The following is a 19,817-nucleotide window of genomic DNA, read 5'->3' as shown; positions in this document are numbered from 1 at the left end:
AGAAGTAACATTTTACTTCAGAATACAGTCTTCAGAGTTAGGCAGACCGGGGTTCATTTCTCTCTGTAAATGAATGGAATGTTATTTATTCCCCTGGACCTCTAACACCTTGTTGATAAAATGGAATTACTATCTAGATAATCATTCCTTCACAATACAGAAATATTTATAAGCTCTATGTGGTAGGTACTGTGCTGAACATTAGAGAAATATATTAATAATAGCAGGCCCTGCTAGAATATACAACCTAAATATTTTACATGAATCCCAGATTTCATACCAGTATAATAATTTTAAACTGTTGAACATTCTGGTATTTGAATAGCTTAACCACTATTGATTAGAGTTTTTCCTATGCAACTAATTCAATCATTTTCTTAATTTCACAAAGCACTCTCAAGTCCCTCGACTTGAATAGTTCTAGATAGAGCCCTGCTTAATCTGAATCTATAGGTAATGGCTGGGTAATTCATTTACACATACATTTCTTATTTAAGTAGACATGTGACCATGTATACATGTGCATACTCTCACTTCTACAAAGGATTTGAGGTGGCTTGTTAATTTAAGAACTTTTTAGCTGGTTGCTCTTAGCAACAGTCTTTAACAGTTCTGCCTAGTCAACCAGAACAATTTCTTACAGGGAATGAAGCATTCAAAGTAGGTTAGCTAACAAATGGAAAATAAATGAGCTCTAACTGAACTTAAATTCAGAAGAGCTTTCACAGGAATTGGGATGGAAAAGATGGTGGTTCTGAGAGCCTTTAGAAGGCAATTCTAAGATCACCTTCCCTTGGAAGTAACTATTGCACCTTGAAACCAGTGTTCTGAGGTATCACTGGACCTAGCCTTTGTCTTATGAAGTCCATGACCAACTCTTCAACTGTCCTACTACCAATCATTCAATTATACTAAAAACACTGGTCAAAGCTATGGAAACAGCCCAGGCACCCTACAACTGATGAATGAATACAGAAAATATTATATATATATTATATATACACATATATATTACATATATTATATATTACATATATGTGTGTGTATGTGTGTGTGTGTATAATGAAATAGTGTTCAGCCATAAAGAATAAATTATGTCATTTGCAGGTACATGGATAGGACTGGAGATCATCATGTTAAGCAAAGTAAGCCAGGTTCAGAAAGAGAAAGATCACTTATTTTCCTTCTTATGTGGAAGACAGATCCAAAAGATAAATGTATTCACAAATACAAACATGATCATCATATGTATATCTATGTATACATACATATACTTATTTATGTACATTTGTAACAGTGGGTCTGTTTGAGGGAACTATGGAGAGGAGGGAAAGGAAGACAGAAGGACAGACATTGAATAATCTTGAAATACATGGCATTCTGTGTAGGAAGAAGGCATAATGAGACATGCAGAAAGCTGTTGAATCTTGGGGGGGTAGGGGAAAAGGAAAAGGAAGAGTAATAGAAGAGTTAGATTGATTAAAGTACAATATAGTCATTGATGAAATACCATGGTGAAACCCATTTGAATAATAAATATACCCTTAAGTAATGAAGGACAGGAAGTACAACAGGTCCAGTGAGGGGGTGGGTGTTAGTGGGAGGGGGAGTGTGAATGGAGAGGTTAAAGGAAGGTGAATATGGTCAATGTGCATTATAAACTTGTATGAAAAAAGAATGTTGGAACCTGTCAAAATCATTTTAAGTAAGGGGGACAGGGATGAGGGACAATGATGTTGGGGATGAACCTAACCAAGTTACATTATAAGTATGTATGTAAGTGTCACAATGCAACCCCCATACAACTAATATATGCTAATAAAAATGTTTTTTAAAAACACTGGGAAATCTGCCTGAATTCTGAAGATGGCAGAAAGATTAGAGCTGGCATCAATTTATAAGAAATAAAAGCAAAGAAAATCCATTCCAACTGTAAGAAAACAAAATTGTCTTCAAATGGATTTAAGCTAGTTCACAAAAAATGGTATAATGTGGGAGTCATGTTTATAGTCATTCATGGATCCATTCATTCTCTCACCAAATATTTATCAACTAACTTCTAGGTCTCAGTCTTGGAGACTGAGAGATTAATTTATTTGTTCATTCAACACATATTTACCAAATACCTCATTTTTCCATTTTACTCTCATAAAGTGGAGTTCTGTAGAAATTATATGCAGTAAAAATATCCTACAAATGAATTATGATGGGTAGCATTATAGAAGAGAATGGGAATATTTAACAAAAGTAGAACAGGGCCTTCCTTGAAATCTCAGGAGGTCTCAGTTCCTTAATTAAAGATAAAATTTCATAAATCTTTCATTCAACAAACATAACATATTGAGCATTTAATATGTTGGAAGTACACTATATCTACTATATACTAGTACTTACATGTTCAAGGTAGGTCCAAGACTCTGGTACCTTATAGTACTTAGAGCCTATGACAATTTAGGAGAATATGATAGAAAGAAGTCCATGACTCCATTGGAACAGAGAGGATATGGAGGCCAGGGCTGCTTTCTAGGAGGTGACACAAACTGAGTCCTGAAGGATAAACATGGATACTATTAACATTTTCTTGACCTCTCTCCTTGGAAAGGGACCTTTGCCATTGAAAGGCACTGAGCAAGTGTACAAAGGTGTTCTTTCTGGAAAGTAGAATGTTTATTTGCAACACTTAGATAACAGTACAAGACACTAGATGATTCAGAGCCAAAGGCAGTTATACAGTGCTTTGGGGGCTCTGAACAGCCAGACTGTATTCAAGGAAAGGACTTCAAACTGTAAGTGCCAGGATTCTTTGAAAGTGAGATGTTGTTGACAAACCATGTGAACTTTCTCATTAATGTCTTCTGAATGGCATATCAAAACTCCATGATAGATTTGCCACACTTTAACATGGAATCAGGTTGAATGGAACTGAACCTGTAGGGGTAATAAGATCTTCAAATCTACCACCATCTGTGAGGCCCAACATTAGGTCCTCAACATTCATACTCTGGAACTGATAAGGCAAATTTGCTTCCCCACACAGGAAGTAAGGAAGAAAGTTTGATATTCAACCAGTCAGGGAAAAAAAAAATCTGAACTTCTGCAAATCTACTTAGGTCATTTCGTTATCTGTTCATTTGCTAAAAATTCAGTTACATTAGACTAGAACTTGCTACAGTTTTCCTAAACTGCTTCATAGAGAAACTAAGAAAAATAAAATATCATCAGTTAACTATATAATGCTGCATTAACCTAACAACTGCAAATGGAAGCCTAGGGTTTTCCAGACAGATCTTTTCTCTAAAGATCCTTATTCAGAAGACATGCACACCAACATCAAATGCTTATTCAAAATTGCATAATGCTTAGATATGCTAAGGTAAAATGACATTGTAAGTTGTCCTTTTTGGTCAGGAAACTTGGAAATTATCTTTCTAAGTCAACACAAATGGAATAACATGAATGGATGTCTGGCAACATCTTAAAATTTGCCAGGCCAAGCAAACACAGTTTCACAAAGAAACACCTAGACCTCAGCAGTTAGGAGAAAGCTGGTTGAATTCTGAACAACTTTATAAGTAGTTTTTCTCTGCCCCACTAGAACAAAAAATACCTAACACTTAGGCCATCTTTAGATGGGAGACGGCCTAATCTCATCTTTAGATGAGATTTTCATTTTTTATCCCAAGATATATGTGGGTCTACCAGTCTCTACAGGAGAAGTGGCAGGGCTTTTGGGCACACAAAAATTCTTACTGAGTTTCTTGGTTGAATACTAAAAGTATAAATAAATGATAATGGAAGCATACATGACATTGGTTTAACTGAAAATAGGAAGTTAACATCCAGGCCCCTTGAACTCCTCAAGCAGGCTGTAAAAGAATGGAGGACAAAGTCAGCAGTACCTACAGCTGGCTTAACAGTAGGTCTCACTTCTAAACTTTCCAGGAGCACAGTAGACATTGTATTTCTCAGCTAGATTCCTGCAAGATCTTAGAAACCAGAAGCAAGGCGAAACCAATGCTCTGAAGTCACTGAAGTCATTCAGCCCTGCCTCTGGTCTTACTGTCTAGAATGCTTGTCTGCCTTCGTTAGACAGGTGAAATTTTCTTAGACTTAAGTGCACATTTTCCATGGTCCCTGTGCCATGTATCCTCTTCCCTTCCAGATTTAATTAGATAAGACATACTTATTTTGATCACATAAATGAGTGTCATGGAGAATGCATTCGCTCCTCACACTGCCCTGGGCATCATCCCAGAAATGTGTTGACCCAACGTGTTGGAAGCATGGTCAGCCCCTAGGAAATGCTTAAGGTAGAACAAACAAGGAAAACAGACTTTCTGTGAGCTTAAGTTCAGAATCTTGGAATTAGATGTCAATTGCCACTACTACATTCATGCTTTGTCACCTTAGGCAAGATGTAATGTCATTTAAGGAGCCTGAATATGAAAGGGACTTTAAAATATGCAGTCTAGTCTCAACTAGTTATTTGATTATTTGAATAATATGGAGAAATCGGCTTCAGTTTAAATGTTTAAATGTCTCCATGAGGAGAATTTTAACTCCAGGGGCTTTAGTTTCCTTATCTATAAAATATCTATCCCATAGAGTTGCTGTGGTGAGGGATAAAAGATAAACTTGTTTCAGAATGCTGCCTCTTTAGTAGTGATAGACATTATTTTAAAATGTGAATAAGATCAAGATGGAGGTTTCTTTGTACCTGCTAAGATAAAACCAGTACCAAGAGGTAAGTTGAAGACAGAGAGCAAATGCACAATCCCCATTTCTAACCTCTTAAATCCCATGACCATCTTAATGTGAGATCTTTACTGAAATTCAATTCACTAGTTTATTGGAGGAACAAAGGTGCAGAGTACATAGCCCTAGTTTCCTATTTCCTTACAGCTATTTTTTTTCCCCTACAAATTTTTCAAGATAAAAATTCAAAACCTCAGAGCTCTGGAGGATGCCTGCTCCCTTCAGCCAAAACAGGCATCCGGTTTCTACAATAAATGAGATCATAGCATCCCCACTCAAACTGCTGTAGATAAGAACCTGTCAGCATTTTCATTATAAAACCTTTTTCTTCCCTCTGGCTTGAGAGACCAACCATAGCAATTTGCTGAGGAAATAGCTCCAGCAAAGGGCAATGTACAAAGCTCAAGCACAGAGCAAAAATGTTTTCATTTTACAGAATCAAGAAAGGTTTATTTGGGAATTAGGAAGCCTACGGAATCCCCAGGACTATTTCTTTTGGAGAGTCATTTGGCCTTTAAAATAAAGAAAATAAGGTTTCCTGATAGTTAAGAACAAAATTTTTGCAGGCAGATGATAGGAAATTTCAGTCATCTACTTGGAAATTTCAGGCACAATTACCTTTGCTAAAAACATCTATAATGACACATGTTTCTCAGTCTGTGCTCTGGGGGCTGGAAGTGTTTTCTCACAGACTCAGGTGAAGTTATGGGGATAGAGAAAGTTATTCCAGGACCCCTTCAAATAAGATAAAATGGGTATATGAGTAATGTGTGAGGGATTTTGCATGTATATATGTGATAAACATATATGTGTATATATATGATAAATATATGTGTATAGGTATATATACACATACACATGCTCCCTGACAAACTGATTGTACTTGGTGAATCATCACCCCTCAGTACTGGTAGAGGGTTAATAGAGTTAATATCTAGTCCTGGTTCACATGATGAACTCTGCTTTCCCATTCCTGATTCTTACATGTCAAAGTGAAAAGGCTTCTTTCTCAACTATTTCATACTATGCAAATACAAATAAAAGTAAAATGGGAAGAGACTGCATCTGAGGGAGTGAGAGGAAGAACACTAATATTTATTTAGTGGACACGACATGCAAGACATCATATTAGCTGTTTATTTAATTGGTATAATGACTCCACTAAATATGTCTTATCTTCATTAAACAGATGAGGAAACTGAAATTCAGAGCAAAAGAGTTACTCCAAAGTTAGAGATCTAATGGTCCAGCCACACCACCTTTTAATACCAATCTTGCTTCCTACTTCTTCCTTCTTACTTCCGTGTTTGCCATTTCACGAGCACACGCAAGCTTCAGACTTGCCCAGTTTATCTATACTTGGTCCAGATGGTAGGGTAGATTATAATCTAACACTTCCTTCCCCTCTTTCTCTTTCCTTTCTCCCTCCCCGTGTCTATCCACAGAGAAGGCACACCTTCTATGTTGGCTACTACTTTCTGGTCTCTTCTTGTTCTTTCAACATTTCCAAAGCAGTGTTGGATCATAGAGATCAAGTTGAATCCAAAGCCACCCTTTCTCTTTTATGACATAGTACAAGGATTTAGAAAGCCCAGATTAAGTTCAGTTACCTCCCTTCTCTAACTATACCCAAAAGCCTTCTCTAACTATACCTAAAGCTATCAGTACCCTTTTATTCTCTCATTATTTGTAGTGGAGGTTCTCCACCTATGGAAGTTATGAGACTACTTTTAAAATATGAACTATTTTGTGGATTCTCATTTGGTATAAAAAAGATAGTATCACACAGGGACTTGTTCTTCCTAAATGAATCTATTTTAAGTAGGGTGTCAGGTAATTTATGTAAAGTCCTCGGAATACAATTTTGTGCATGGTGATCAGCGGTAAGAGTTCATCCAATCCACTCTTGTTGTCTTTCACAGCACTGGCTTACTAGCCAAACTGAATGGTCCCAAAGCTAGGACAGTATATTACTGTGTTTGATTTATTATCCTGAGGTGCCCACAATAATGCTAAACATAACAGATATGCTCAAGAAAGCTACAAATTAATTATTGGACAAATGTATCTACATGTCTCTAAATGGAGATTTTTGCCAATAAAAAAATGAGGATAGTTGAGGACATGACCCCATGGGGGGGAAATAATGTGCTAGTGGCTACCATATTATTTGAGAGCTTATGAAAGTGGTATCAGTAATCAGTGTTTGATTATATTATTATTTGAAATGTAATGCAGTGATAACATTAATCTCTGGCTGTTTTAATCCAGGGATTAATGCATATGGTTATTAAGGCTGTTACAATGCATCAGACCAACATTTTAGAGATTTTGACTGTTTCCAGTATATGTGCTCATCAAATACAATGACTTATACTGCCTCAGAAACTTGAAAAAAAACTTTAATAAAGGTAATGTGATGGAACACCACCAAAATAATGCATCAGAGATTACATACATGCAAATTGATATTTGAAAAACATCATGGTATTTATAAAGTTTCCAGAACTATTATTTAAGATAATGTCTTTCAGATTTTTAAATTATTATTTTATTAGCATATAATAATTGTACAGGGGGCTACACGGTGATATTTATAAATGTGCTTACCATATATCTTAGTTAGATTTGCTCCCTCCATAGTTCTTCCTCTTCCTCTCCCCTACATTTCCTAGAACAATTTCAACAGGTTTCATTCTTCTATTTTCATATACAGATACAAAACATACCTGCCATATTCACCCTCATTCCCCCTTTCCTTGTGCTCACCCACATCCCACTGGTACCCACCCCTGGAAAAGACCTTTTTTCCCCTCCTGCCCCTCCTCTTTTAAGTGTATATTGATAGTCCAGGGAGGTTTCACTTTGGTACTTCAGGCCTTTAATCAAATTAACCTTCCAGTCATCACCATGCTCCCCTACTATAGAACAACTTACATACAGTTCATTATATTATATTCACATATAGGTGGGTTGTTTCAATATTTTTCATTCTCTAACATTTTCTTTACCTCTCCCACATCCTCTATTCCCCTCAGACAAACTCACTAACACAATTTTGTGCTCTCCCTCACTATATATGTGTGTGTGTGTGTGTTTATCATTTGTGTATTAAGATAAAATTCTTATTTGACCTAATCATTTAAATTTACCTAAGAAAAAGTAACACTGTACTTTCATCATCACTATAATAAACAATGTGTAAGTCTGACAGGAATATTCATTATAAATAAATAGAGATTTAGAAGTCATTACAGTACCTTTGAATGTTTTCTCCTATGCTACATCTGGATTTATGGCTAATCTGTGATTTGTAATGAAGTCAATTCATGACCATACGGTTCTCATAAGAGAAAACCACCTTCATTGTAACAATTTTCCTATGGCATGGAAATTCAATTGTATTTAAGACTTATTAGCTTCCCTGTACCTTACTAGATGTAAATGACTTACTAGTGATGCTGTGTCCAGGAATCTCACTCTGGATAAGTGTTGTATCACCAGGATTCTCCAGAGAGACAGAACCAGTAGGAGATATACATATTTATGTATCTATACCTTCCTATCTATTTATCTATCTACATATATGTATATATACATACACATGCATATACATTTATACACAAACATACACACATATATCTATACATGTATATATGAAATGGTTCCCATGATTATGCAGCCCATGTCCTAAGATCTACAGTCAGCAAGCTGGAGACCCAAGAGCCACTGTGGAGTTACAATCCCGGAGGCTTGAGAGTCAAGAAAACTGATGGTATAAATCCTACTCTGGAAGCCCTCAAGCTTGAAACTCAAGAAGAGTTAATGCTCCACTTCAGGTCCAAGGACCAGAGAAGGCCAATGCTCCAGCAGAAAGCAGTCAGGCAGGAGGAGGTGCCTCTCACTCAACCTTTTTGTTTTGATCAGGTCTTCAGTTAGTTGAATGAGTGCTATCTACTTTAGGAAGGGCAATCTGCCTTATTCAGTTTACCAATTCAAAGTTTAATCTCATTCAGAAATAACTCTACAGATACACCCAGAATAATATTTGACCAAATGTTTAGACCCTCTCTAGCCCAGTCAAACTGACACATAAAATTACTTACCACACAAGGGTAACATGTAGAGTAATGCCTACTCTGTATTTCAGAGAATGTGATTTCTATAAAATTTGATAAGAGGTTCTTAAAGGCAAACAATGAAAGAAAATGACAAATGAGTGACAACAAAATACCACTTTTCAGTCATGCACTCACTAAACATTTATGAACACCTGTATCATTCACTCATTTATTAACCGTTTATTAACTGCCTTTTATGGAACAGGAATAGTTCTACTGGCTCCTAAGGCACTACTTTAAATGTATATGATATGGCCTATGCCCCTTAAGTAACTTATAGCTCAGATGGCAAAGAGACATGTAAGTAGAATTTACAACAGAATAATACAGTTAAGATGCAAGCATGAGTATTAGATGCTACGGTAATTATAAGTCCAGGTGCAACTTAATTCAGAATGGATAGGGAGATTTTCACTATTGGACTTTGGAACATACCCTGGCTATCCATATATACAAGGCAAAGGACTCCATAAGGTGTGAGCTTTCTTAGGATCTTAAATTCTATGACTCAACATTCCTTCTTTATGAGCATATTCTAATGGCAGCAGAGTAATTAACTTATCTTTTAATATTTAAGTTTTTCCTCTCAAATTTTCTATCAGCAATGTAATTTTAAAGAGACTTTAAATTGGCAAATGTACTTTGTCAAAGGTGACATAAGGTCCATGCAGCCTGCTTGTTTGGGACATTCAGCACCTGTTTCACTCATTAGCTCATTTTTCATTTTCTCTTTCTGGGTCAGGTTTATTCTAGGATTTTTGGGGGGTGTGAATTATGTAAATTTCTAGCATGTCCCTTTTGTAGCATTAAAACACTTTAATAATGTGTTGGTAGATTCAAAACCTCATTTGTTGATGGGTGAATTTCAACACACTTGACTGAACACTATTTTGTTGACAATCGCCACCTTCTTTACCAGTATGCAAAGTGGTTTTAATAAAATGGAAGAGAAAGCATGTTCTGAATATTCACCACATACCGGGCATTGTGCTAAATGTTGTCCAAACTGATATCTCAAACTTTACAACAGTCCTGCAGGAGGTGTTATTTTTCCTACTAATTGGAGATGAAATGTGCAATTTCTCTTTCCTCACTTCAATTCTTCCCAAAACTTCTAGGTCATAGTTGGGAGTTGTGGCACAGAAAGGATAACATTGAGCTAGCTAGAAATTAGGAGACCTGGTTGTAGCTATGTCTCTGACTTGCTTTGTGACCTTGAGTAAGGCACCTCCTGTCTACATGATTTAGTAACCTTGTGTGGAAAATGAGAGCATAAATATTACGAAATATGGTGTGTTGGATCAAACTCATCTGAAAATAGCCTGTATAATAAGGCTAAGTCCTCTGACAAGTATGCCTTACAATCAAATTCACGTGCTCACAGATAGATGTGTGTAAATTGCATTTTTGCAAATTAACTTATAGCTTAACTATAAGTTAATATATAAGAAAGAACCTGCTACTTAAGAGTACCACAGCTATTCTGGAAATGAGTGTAGGCTCTAAACTGCTTAGGATCACATTTTGGCTCTGCCACTTATAAGCTATGTGACGTTGGGAATGTTACTTAAACCCTCTGTGGCTCAGTTTCCCTGACTGTAACATCAGGACAACTATTAAATCCATCTCAAAGGGTTACTATGAGGAATAATTGAGGTTACATCTTTAAAGCAAGTAGAAGAGTGCCTGACACATGATAGAAGGTCAGTGTCTGTTTTGGAATAGGAACTAATGCCTGGATAATATAAGTAGTTATCTCCTTAATGTACCCACTTTGAACATTTGCACTTTTGGGATATTAGATATTCTTAAGCTGAGACACAAATATAGTCATGAGATTCCCAGTAATTTACAGCCTAACAAAGCTTTAATCCTATTCACAGAATAATAAACTAAATTTCCTCTTACTTACAAATCCATAAAGTAAAGGGAAACTATTTAAAGCTAGAAAATGTTATGACATATAACTTGTGGCAGTGAAGATATATATATATATATAAAACCATCTTTAACATACATGTAGCAATATCCATCATCAAGCATCTTAAAATTTAAAAATATCCAACAGTAATTTTAGTTATTCTGCCCTTTCTGAAGGAAATAATTTCAAATCCAAAAAATATTTATTTCCCAAAATCTTTATTTTATTTTTAATTATAGAATTTGAGAGGAAAACTAAATTGCCAAAAATAAGAATGGCTAACTGTTATACAGCAGTTAAAATATGTTCATAAAACCTACTATAAGCTAAAAATTGCTCAAATGGAAATCCAACTGAATTACAACTGCATTTTAAAAATGTGATGTATAAACCAACAAAAAAGCACAATATTTGTGAGAAAGTAGGAAAAACATGCCAAAATTTAGTCTCTAGTCCTCCATGACCCTATGTATCCTCTAAAATTTGTTTTCTTTATTAATTTCCATTTTTTCTATTTCAGTAATTACATTATTACTATAAAATAAAAATAGAAAATATGGAAATTGTCAAACTTTGCAATATTCGAAATATTCATAGAAAAACTGTCCTACCAATAACAAAAATGCACAGTGGTATATCAATTGATGAATCCTCTGGGGCCATCACTCTTGCATAAACAAAATTGGCTTCATGTAAATAAACCAATGAGCAAACAAAAGCACTCTGTCTTGTGCTTCCTTGGCAGGCAAAATCTGGGAAAAAGTGGACAAAGCCATAAGGTACAGGGAACTGTCCACCAGGCAGGTGCTGACAGTCCCTCTGAGCTTGAGTGAGCCTAAGGAGCATCCTGGAGAGGCTGTGAAACCACAGTCTAATTTCTCTTTTTCCTCATCCTCTTCCCCCTTTTCCTTCCCCATCATCCTGTCCTGTTTTCTTTCCTTCTTCACTCCTTTCTCTGCTTCTCTGACAGCTGTGGAAGTTGGAAGAAATAATACTTTTATAAAGCACCTAAGATAGCACTTGGGTGTTTAAATGAAGCAAATTCTTTCCCCTTTCCTTCGCTTCTTCAGTCCTTTGGCTCTTCCCATTTGTGTTTTCAGTCCCTTTTCTTTTTCCTATTTTCTTCCATTTTAACCTCCTTTCTCTTCCACCTTTTGGAAGAGTACTGCACAGCAGAAAGGGAAGGTGATTTCTACCTCATGATTCCTTTCCAAATATTCACTGGAAAAAAACAGACTACAGGATTTTACAACCTCTGTAAGAACTTTTCTCGATCTTAATACATCAAAGAGGATATTAAACACAAATGATTTGGCCTAAGGGCTTAATGGTTTGATTTAATGGTTTGAGCTATAATATTAACAAAGCTAGTGAAGACAGAGGGAGGATCCCTGAAGTTTGAGGCTTATTTTTTAAATTATATACATTTAAGGTACATAGCATGACATTTTGTTATGCTTATACATCATGAAATACTACTATCAAGACAATGAATATAAGGCACTACTTTGTGTGTGTGAAGAATACACACAAATATGTGTGTGTGTGACAGTCTCTTTATCCACTTACCTGCAGATTGGCATTTAAGTTGTTTTCAGGTCTTGGCTGCTGTGAATAGCGCATGGAGAACATGAAGTGTGCAATTGTCTGCATGGTGCTGATTGCACATCCTTTGTCCAAATATCCAGACAGGGAATAACTGGGTCATATGGTAGTTCTGGTTCTAATACTTCAAGGGATTTCCATACTATTTTCCATATGGTTTCACCAATTTAATTCCCTCTCTTCACACTCTCTCTAATACTTGTCATAGCTTGACTGTTTGATAATAGTCACCCCGATAGGTGCAAGGTGGTATATTATTGTGGCTTTGATTTGCATTTCTCTAATAATTAAGAATGCTTAGCATCTTTTAATGTCTTCTTTGGAGAACTGTCTATGCAGATCCTTTGCCTATTATTTTTACCATGAACCATATTTCAATTACATTTTCTTTTTAATTAAAAAAAGCGAAGTAAACAAGAATTATAGAAAATGCTACTATTAAAAAACACATTAAGAAGGCCAGGCATGGTGATTTTCTCCTGTAATACCAGCTACTTGGGAGGCAGAGATTAAAAAAACCATGGTTTGAGCCCAGCACAGTCAAAAAAGTTAGCGGGAGCCCATCTCAACCAGTAAGCAGGGCATGATGGTACATGATCACGATCCCAGCTGTGTGGGAGGCACAGAAAGGAGAATCAAGGCCTGCCTCAAGCAAAATCTCAGACTTTACCCAAATAAATAAATAAATAAATAAAGCAAAAGAAAAAGACTGGGGCATGATTGAAATGTAGAGCATCAGCCTAGCAAACACAGGGCCCTGAGTTCAAACCCCCATACTACAAAAAAAACCCCAAAAGACATTTCGAATATTAGGAAAAATTACAAATATTTAACCTTTTTATAGTTCATGTGTTTTCCTTGGACATGTTGGTAAGAGGAAAGAGGAGAATGAAAGGAGGAGAACACAGGACTGCTGATGCTCACCATGTAGCTGTAGATAAAATAAACGAAAGAGAAAGGATGTATAGGATGATAGTCAGCCTTGGGATTATACTCGGAACTTGGATCTTTGCAGGTAGAGAAAACAGAATTCAGCAAAGGTAAAGCAAATACCTATTTTGTGATGAAGTCACATAAACAACTCTTAGACCAAAAGTAGCCTTCTAGAAATCCTCTTTTGCCATAGAATCAATTCCCATAAACAGTGTTGTGTGGTAGTAGCAATGGACTGGGAAAGAAGAGGATACAATGGAACAACTTTTTGGGGCAAGGCTATTTTAGTTTTACTCATGAGAGTCAGGATCAGTTGCAATGGTACTCTGTACCTTAGGAACAGGAGTAGAAGTACTTCCTTCGATAGACTTGGAATTCCTGGAGGAAAGGAATGGTATCATAACATTGCATCTGTAATTTCTATCACAGTGCCTGGGATAGATACTTGCATAGAAAGGCACTCCATGTTTTTAGTTCTAAGTCATAAAGTTAGTTAACCAAACAACGGTAGCCAGTGTGCAGCAAAGAGGCCCCTGGAGATGACTAAGTGTTAAATAAAATAATTTGTGGGTTCTACTTTGAAAGCTCAAATTACTCAACATCCTTCAAAGCATTACTAGGTTTCAGAAAATAAGAACAAATAGAGTTTTTGACACTGCTGAACATGGTTTTAGGCTTTGTCACGCTAAGTATCTTCCAGGAAAGAAAATAAATATCCATATTAATAATCTTATTTTCACACCTCCAAATAATATTGGAATAAATGCATACTTTTGGGAACTCCTTACTAACATATATGTGCCTCCATGACTTTTTAAAATAATTATTTAATTCTACTTTCATTAGTCAAAGTTCCAACTAAAATCATTACTATACATTTTCTTAATTAATATTGCAAGTTACATAGTTATTTGCCATATCACTTGACTTTGAAACCATAGGGAACAGAGTTACTCATGGTCGCATCTAGCATTTGTCTGTGCACAGTGAATACATGTTGATTGGATAGAATAGTAGTATCAGTTTTACATTAATTCTCAGATTCTTCATTTTGTGAATGTTCTATCAATGTATAAGTATTTCCTACATAGCATAAGAATGGTTAGCCTAGAGTAATGTAACCTTGAGGAACATAATGATTGAACTCACAGCCAAACAACTTATCAGAAAACTGTTTTAGCAGTAAAAGAGGCTCCTTTTAGAAGGGATGAACACCCTTCATGATATTATGAAAATAACCAAAACCATGATTTGATGAATGTATACAGACTAATCCTTATATATGTCTCATTTAAATTTTCTTTCACATTAATGACACAGTAATATGCAATGCAGTAGTTATTACTATGGCCATTTAACATAGGAAACTGAGACTTAGAAAAATCCTATATCTAATAAGAGTGAAATCTAGTTTTGAAACCTGAGCCTGCCTGATTGGCAAGTTTTCCACACCGTGCTGCTGTTGTCAATCTATCAGATCATGTGGAAGAATTTCACTATAAGAACGCAAAAGTAGAAAGTCCTATCACATCTAAGAATCTAAGGTAGGAGCCTTACATTAAACAGTCCATAATTAGCCATCTGGGAAGTATGGTTATAACTAATTGTTTATGCCAGAATACAGGGCTTTTAAGAATTATCACATTCAAATTCTTGGCAAAATGAAATTGAATAGCTCCTCTAAAGTATAATTTATTCTCACAGAATTCATTTTTGAAAGACAATTGTCAACAAATACACCCTATTTAGGTGTTTCACTCTGTTAACATGAATCTCTATCACAAAGTGAACTTGTTAAACCAGAACACTGAAAGAAAGAGAAGTAAAAAGAAGTTAAACTAATGTAATTAACCAGTCTCTTAAAAATGTATGATTATAATTATACAATTTCCTCCAATAAGTTTTGAAAATGAGGGGAAACTTAGCAGCATGAAAGAAGATTCTCCAAAAGGAAGCTTGAAGAGTTAACTGCATACTCAATAATGTTCTCCACACCAATAGCTTATCTTGTTTGATTATTAGATTGTGCTTAATTTCCCTTGACACATAATTCACCTTGGTTAATAAGCATTTAGTACTGCAAGGCAATTCTCATAAATTCATGGGAATGGATTTTAAACAGTGTCCCTTGGTAAGATGCTGCTCTAGTGGAATTAGAACAGACAGTGGATAGAAGCATGGGGGTGGGGTGGCAAGTTATATGAGGAGAGGACTAACTAGTTAATTACTGGCACTGTTTGTCTGCCTAAATCTTCCTGGCACCTACGAACATACAAACTTTCAACAATCTAAGACTCCTTTTGGGTTTCAGAAGAATGTAACCCCACTTTGTACTATGAGTAGTACTTTTTAAACTAACCCTAAAGTGCAACCTACTGAGTAAATGAAGCATAAATATTTGACAATTATTTTACCATTAAGTGATTTTATCAAAGACATCATGAGAGAATGTTAGAGCCAGAGGAGTCTCAGAGATCATCTCATCACACTACTCTTTTTATAGAAGAAAACCTGAGTCCCCAAGGAAAGAGAAATTTTTCTAAGGCACAGGCAGTCAGACTACCAATTTTTCCATCAAGCCTACACCTCCTCTGAGCACTATTGAAAGTGTATGTTTCCTTAACTTTACTGTCAAAGGTGCTACCAACTGTCTAGTTCAGTCTCTGGTGTTATCTTTCAGAACAGTGGGGGGGGGTCATGTGATTTGTATTCACTAACAGAAGTGAATTTTCAGTTATTTCAGATGAAGTGCTCCTCTCTCCTTTACATAGTCATCATAGCGACCACAAGCAAGAAGTGTCTTAGATACACAGGCTGAAAGAACCCACCAGCTTTTCACAATACAAAAGTAATTTCCCTAGGAGCAAGACACGTGTACTGAGACCATTCATGGGCAAAGGTTTTTCAAACAGCAAATTCAGGGAATGCGTGGTCAAGTTCAACAGTAAAACTCTCTTAACATATTTCAGACAAGGGGCAGTGAATGGCAGCCTACTTCAAAAACCTTCAAACCTCATTTCCTTGGGAACACCAATCACCTTTACAAAAATTCGGGGTAGGACGGTTATTTCCTACAAACTTCATGGAGAACTGTGCCACCTCTTGATAAAATTTCAGGTGGATTGTATAAGCTCAGGGACAATCACACAATCCGGGAGGACAGGAACTTAGCTCCAGATTTTCTGTCCAAAATAAAAATAAGCCCCTGGCCTTTAAAAGTGCTACATTGCAAACTGGTGTGTTTAGTTTCATCTGGCGTGCTTCTACCACCCCAGTTACTCTTGCCTGTGGCCTGACTCCAGGTGGTGGTAATCAGTGATGAGTACCCCAGCTTCCAAATCAGAGGCCAGCTCAGTCACTAGCTAAATGCATAAAGAGATCCCAAGCAAAGAACCACCTAAGGCACTCTCTTTCCAATATGTATCTATCTGGGTTTAGAGTCTCTGTATGCAAGCGACAGGGTCCTGTCATCAGCGAGTTATCAGCCCAACGTCGGATGCTGGAAAAATCATTGGGCTTCTCTGGCTCCCCGACCCAGCTGGCTCCCAAGAGGACAGAGCTGTCATCCCTTCTGTCCCTCTCCCAACAAGGCAGACACATAAACAACAAAAGGAATTGTTTGCTCTCACAAGGGAGGCAGCATGCATTAAAAAGACGAAGCCCTCCTCCTACCTTGCATCCAAACATCAACGACAAAGTGTTGTTGGTGCAAGCAACTTTGCAGTGGCAAATCATTGGTGTAAAACAGTCAGGGTCCTTAACAACAGGGGACATTCCTTCCGGGCTGCGGCAGTGGCAGCTCGCTAGGGGACCGGCACCCGGTGCTTGCCCAGCACATGGAGCGGCAGCCTAGATCCAGCGGGCGCTGCGATCGCTGCCCCCTGCGCCCCGCGCAGCCATCCCGGAGCCCAGGTGAAACAAAGCTGCGGCTAAGGACCGAGCGTCTCGGGGTCTCTGTTCCCTGGGGAACAAGGCTGGGGGAAGGGACAGACCAAGAAGGGTTCCCCCCTATGTTGAATTTGGGGAAAGCAAAATTTTAAAATAAATAAATAAATAAAAAATTTAAAAACCAAAAAATTCAAGGAAGCGAGGCGCTTGGAGGAGTGTTCAAAGGAGGTGGGGCAGTATTAGCATGCAAAAGGATGTGCCCGCCTACTCGCCCCAGCCACACAAGATTGTCATGCGAGCTGAAGGGGGCTGAAATTATTCCCTCCGAAGGGAGAAATTTAAAAAAAAAAAAAAGCCCTACTGCAGCTCCCGATCTGGTAAAAAGCCAGTGGCTTGCTGCAATCCAGAGTCACCGTGGGGAGCGCTGGCCCGGCGAGTGGGGTGGGAGGGAGGGGCCGAGCGAGGGAGGGAGCGCGGGCGCCCTCCGTGCCACCGAAGAGCCGGCGCGCGGGGCCTCTCCAAGCCCAGGGGACACCGAGCCCATACTCGGTCCCCATCACTCCTGCGCACGAGTGTACCCGACCTCCGAGACCGAGTTCCCGTGAGAAGGAGGCCAGCGCCCAGCAGTGCTGGGAGCATCTTCCCCGCCCCTCAGACACCCGCGAGCTGGGTGGGGGAAGGGGGCAGGGGGCAGGGGGGAGGGGAAGGTGGCCAGCGAAGACATCTGGTGTAGAAATGGGCTTCAAGTGGTTTTGCTAGTGCACACCACCCTTGACTTCTGGGTCAGCAAGCCTACTCACTCCCTGGGTAAGTGACCTTAGAACCAAGACTTTATCCACTAATGACATTTTTCAAACTCAAAAAGAAAGGATATGCCCTCTCCCCACCTTGATGTGTTACAGGCTCCCAGAACCCCAGAAGTATTTATGTTGTTCTGGAAGTATGAATGGCAGGACTAATGGTTGCTTTGTTTGTTTATTTTTTTTTTAACTGAGGCTGTCAAAATTGCAAAAAGACCAAAAAAATCTGCTTGTGGCTGGCACAGCTGCAAAATCGCTTATTGGAGATTCAAAAAAAAAAAAAAGTGACAAGAAGTATGTGGGGCAAGAAGTGGGTATATCTAGCACTCTGAGTGCCACCTGGGTGCCTGGCACTACGCCTCACAGATGGTTGATGGAAAGAGCAAGACATCAGGGTTTGGGAGAAGACTTTGGCTCTGGAGCTAGGGATGGCTGTGTATATGTCACTTCCATGATCTGAGCCCCTATTTGTTTCTCTGTATGATGGGGCTGTCAAACCCTACCCTGCAAAGTTCTCCTGAAGCTAACATAGAGATGGCGGACTACACATTCCTGTGTGTGCCCTGGGTACACAGGCACCTGCTCTTTATCTACATAGTGTATCTTATGTCTTAGCCTGAGGCCGATGTTATTGGACACAGTTTTCTAGTGGGTTATATCATTTAAGCAGATCACACAATCAATAAAGCATGAGGATAACATCAAAGCAAAGTGTTGGAAGATAGTTTAAAAAGAAATGTCACTGGAGACCTCACAAACTTCTCCAGAACCAAGATCTAAAGTCTCTAGATTAGTTTAGGAAGTCGGGTCTGTCACATTCACATGAATGTGGTAAATTCAAGTCTCTCTAATTGGATACTGAACTCAGAGCCTACCTGAAATACAGCAGCTACATTGTCCTAAATATCCATAGTAATTTTCTAGAATTCTATCTTCCTGATGCAGTTCCAACCTGAATATCACACCACTTATGTTATGCTGTAAACACACGAGTTCTGGTATCACTATGTGCTTCATCCATAAAGTTCCAATGTTCTGACAAGAACAAAAGTGAACAACAATTTGAAAATTGTTAAGTTAAATGCAGTATCTCATACACTTTCTTTTACCTGCCCTCTTCAAAATACCCCACCTCCTATCCAAAGCTAAGGACAACTAAACCTGACTGGGATGGATGCTTGTTTTAAAAAAAAAAAAAAATATATATATATATATATATATATATATGGATTTCTCCTAGCTCATTCCATAGGCCAAGAGGATGGTAAGGAAGCCATTGTGAGAGGAATGTGGGTGCTGTCTATGAAATTAAGACCTCTTTCCAAAGAAATGAATATGGAATAAAATCTGGGCAAAATCAGCATGGAAAGACTATCAAAGTTGAGTTAAACCTGGTTCTCACTGGAGAGGGCAGTCATGCTTTAGGCTTTGGGATTCTTACACAAAGTGTAGGAGGTCTTACCCACTTGATTTCTCTATTAGGAATTGGTATTGATTCAAACTAGTGAATATCTGGGGGCTGCTAGGGCTCACGATGTCTGACAGATATGTGTTTGTGTGTGTGTGTGTGTGTGTGTGTGTGTGTGTGTGTGTGTGTTGCTCTTAAACGTGCTAACACATTTACAGAAAAAAATAGCCAGAGGCATTTTGTGGAATCCTAAATTCACATTTACAGATTAAGTGTATCCTTTAGCATTTCATCCCTTTATGTTACCGAAAAATGTGTGATTGTGTGAGCACTTCCACCTACAGAGTGTCTATAATTATGGCTGTTTTTTCCAAATGAGAATAGAT

The 19,817-nt window shown here is 37.8% G+C and overlaps 1 protein-coding gene across 13 annotated transcripts in view; it reads right to left on the bottom strand.

Annotated features, from left to right (window-relative positions):
• Positions 1-19,817, bottom strand: part of Dlg2 (discs large MAGUK scaffold protein 2) — a 2,025,432-nt gene that overhangs the window by 1,108,572 nt on the left and 897,043 nt on the right. The window contains exon 1 of one of the 13 annotated variants that reach the window (XM_074081680.1): positions 17,008-17,568. The exons of 11 other annotated variants lie outside the window; for them this stretch is intronic. In XM_074081680.1, the coding sequence (XP_073937781.1) occupies positions 17,008-17,109 (102 nt within the window). In that variant the 5' untranslated portion in view covers positions 17,110-17,568. Of the gene's footprint in view, positions 1-17,007; positions 17,569-19,817 lie in introns of those variants that run through there. One more of the 13 variants, XM_074081711.1, reaches the window with a different exon arrangement.

The sequence above is a fragment of the Castor canadensis genome, chromosome 1, assembly GCF_047511655.1.
Source record: "Castor canadensis chromosome 1, mCasCan1.hap1v2, whole genome shotgun sequence".
NCBI classification, from domain to species: domain Eukaryota; kingdom Metazoa; phylum Chordata; class Mammalia; order Rodentia; family Castoridae; genus Castor; species Castor canadensis.
This window is presented reverse-complemented; position numbering and strand designations above follow the sequence as displayed.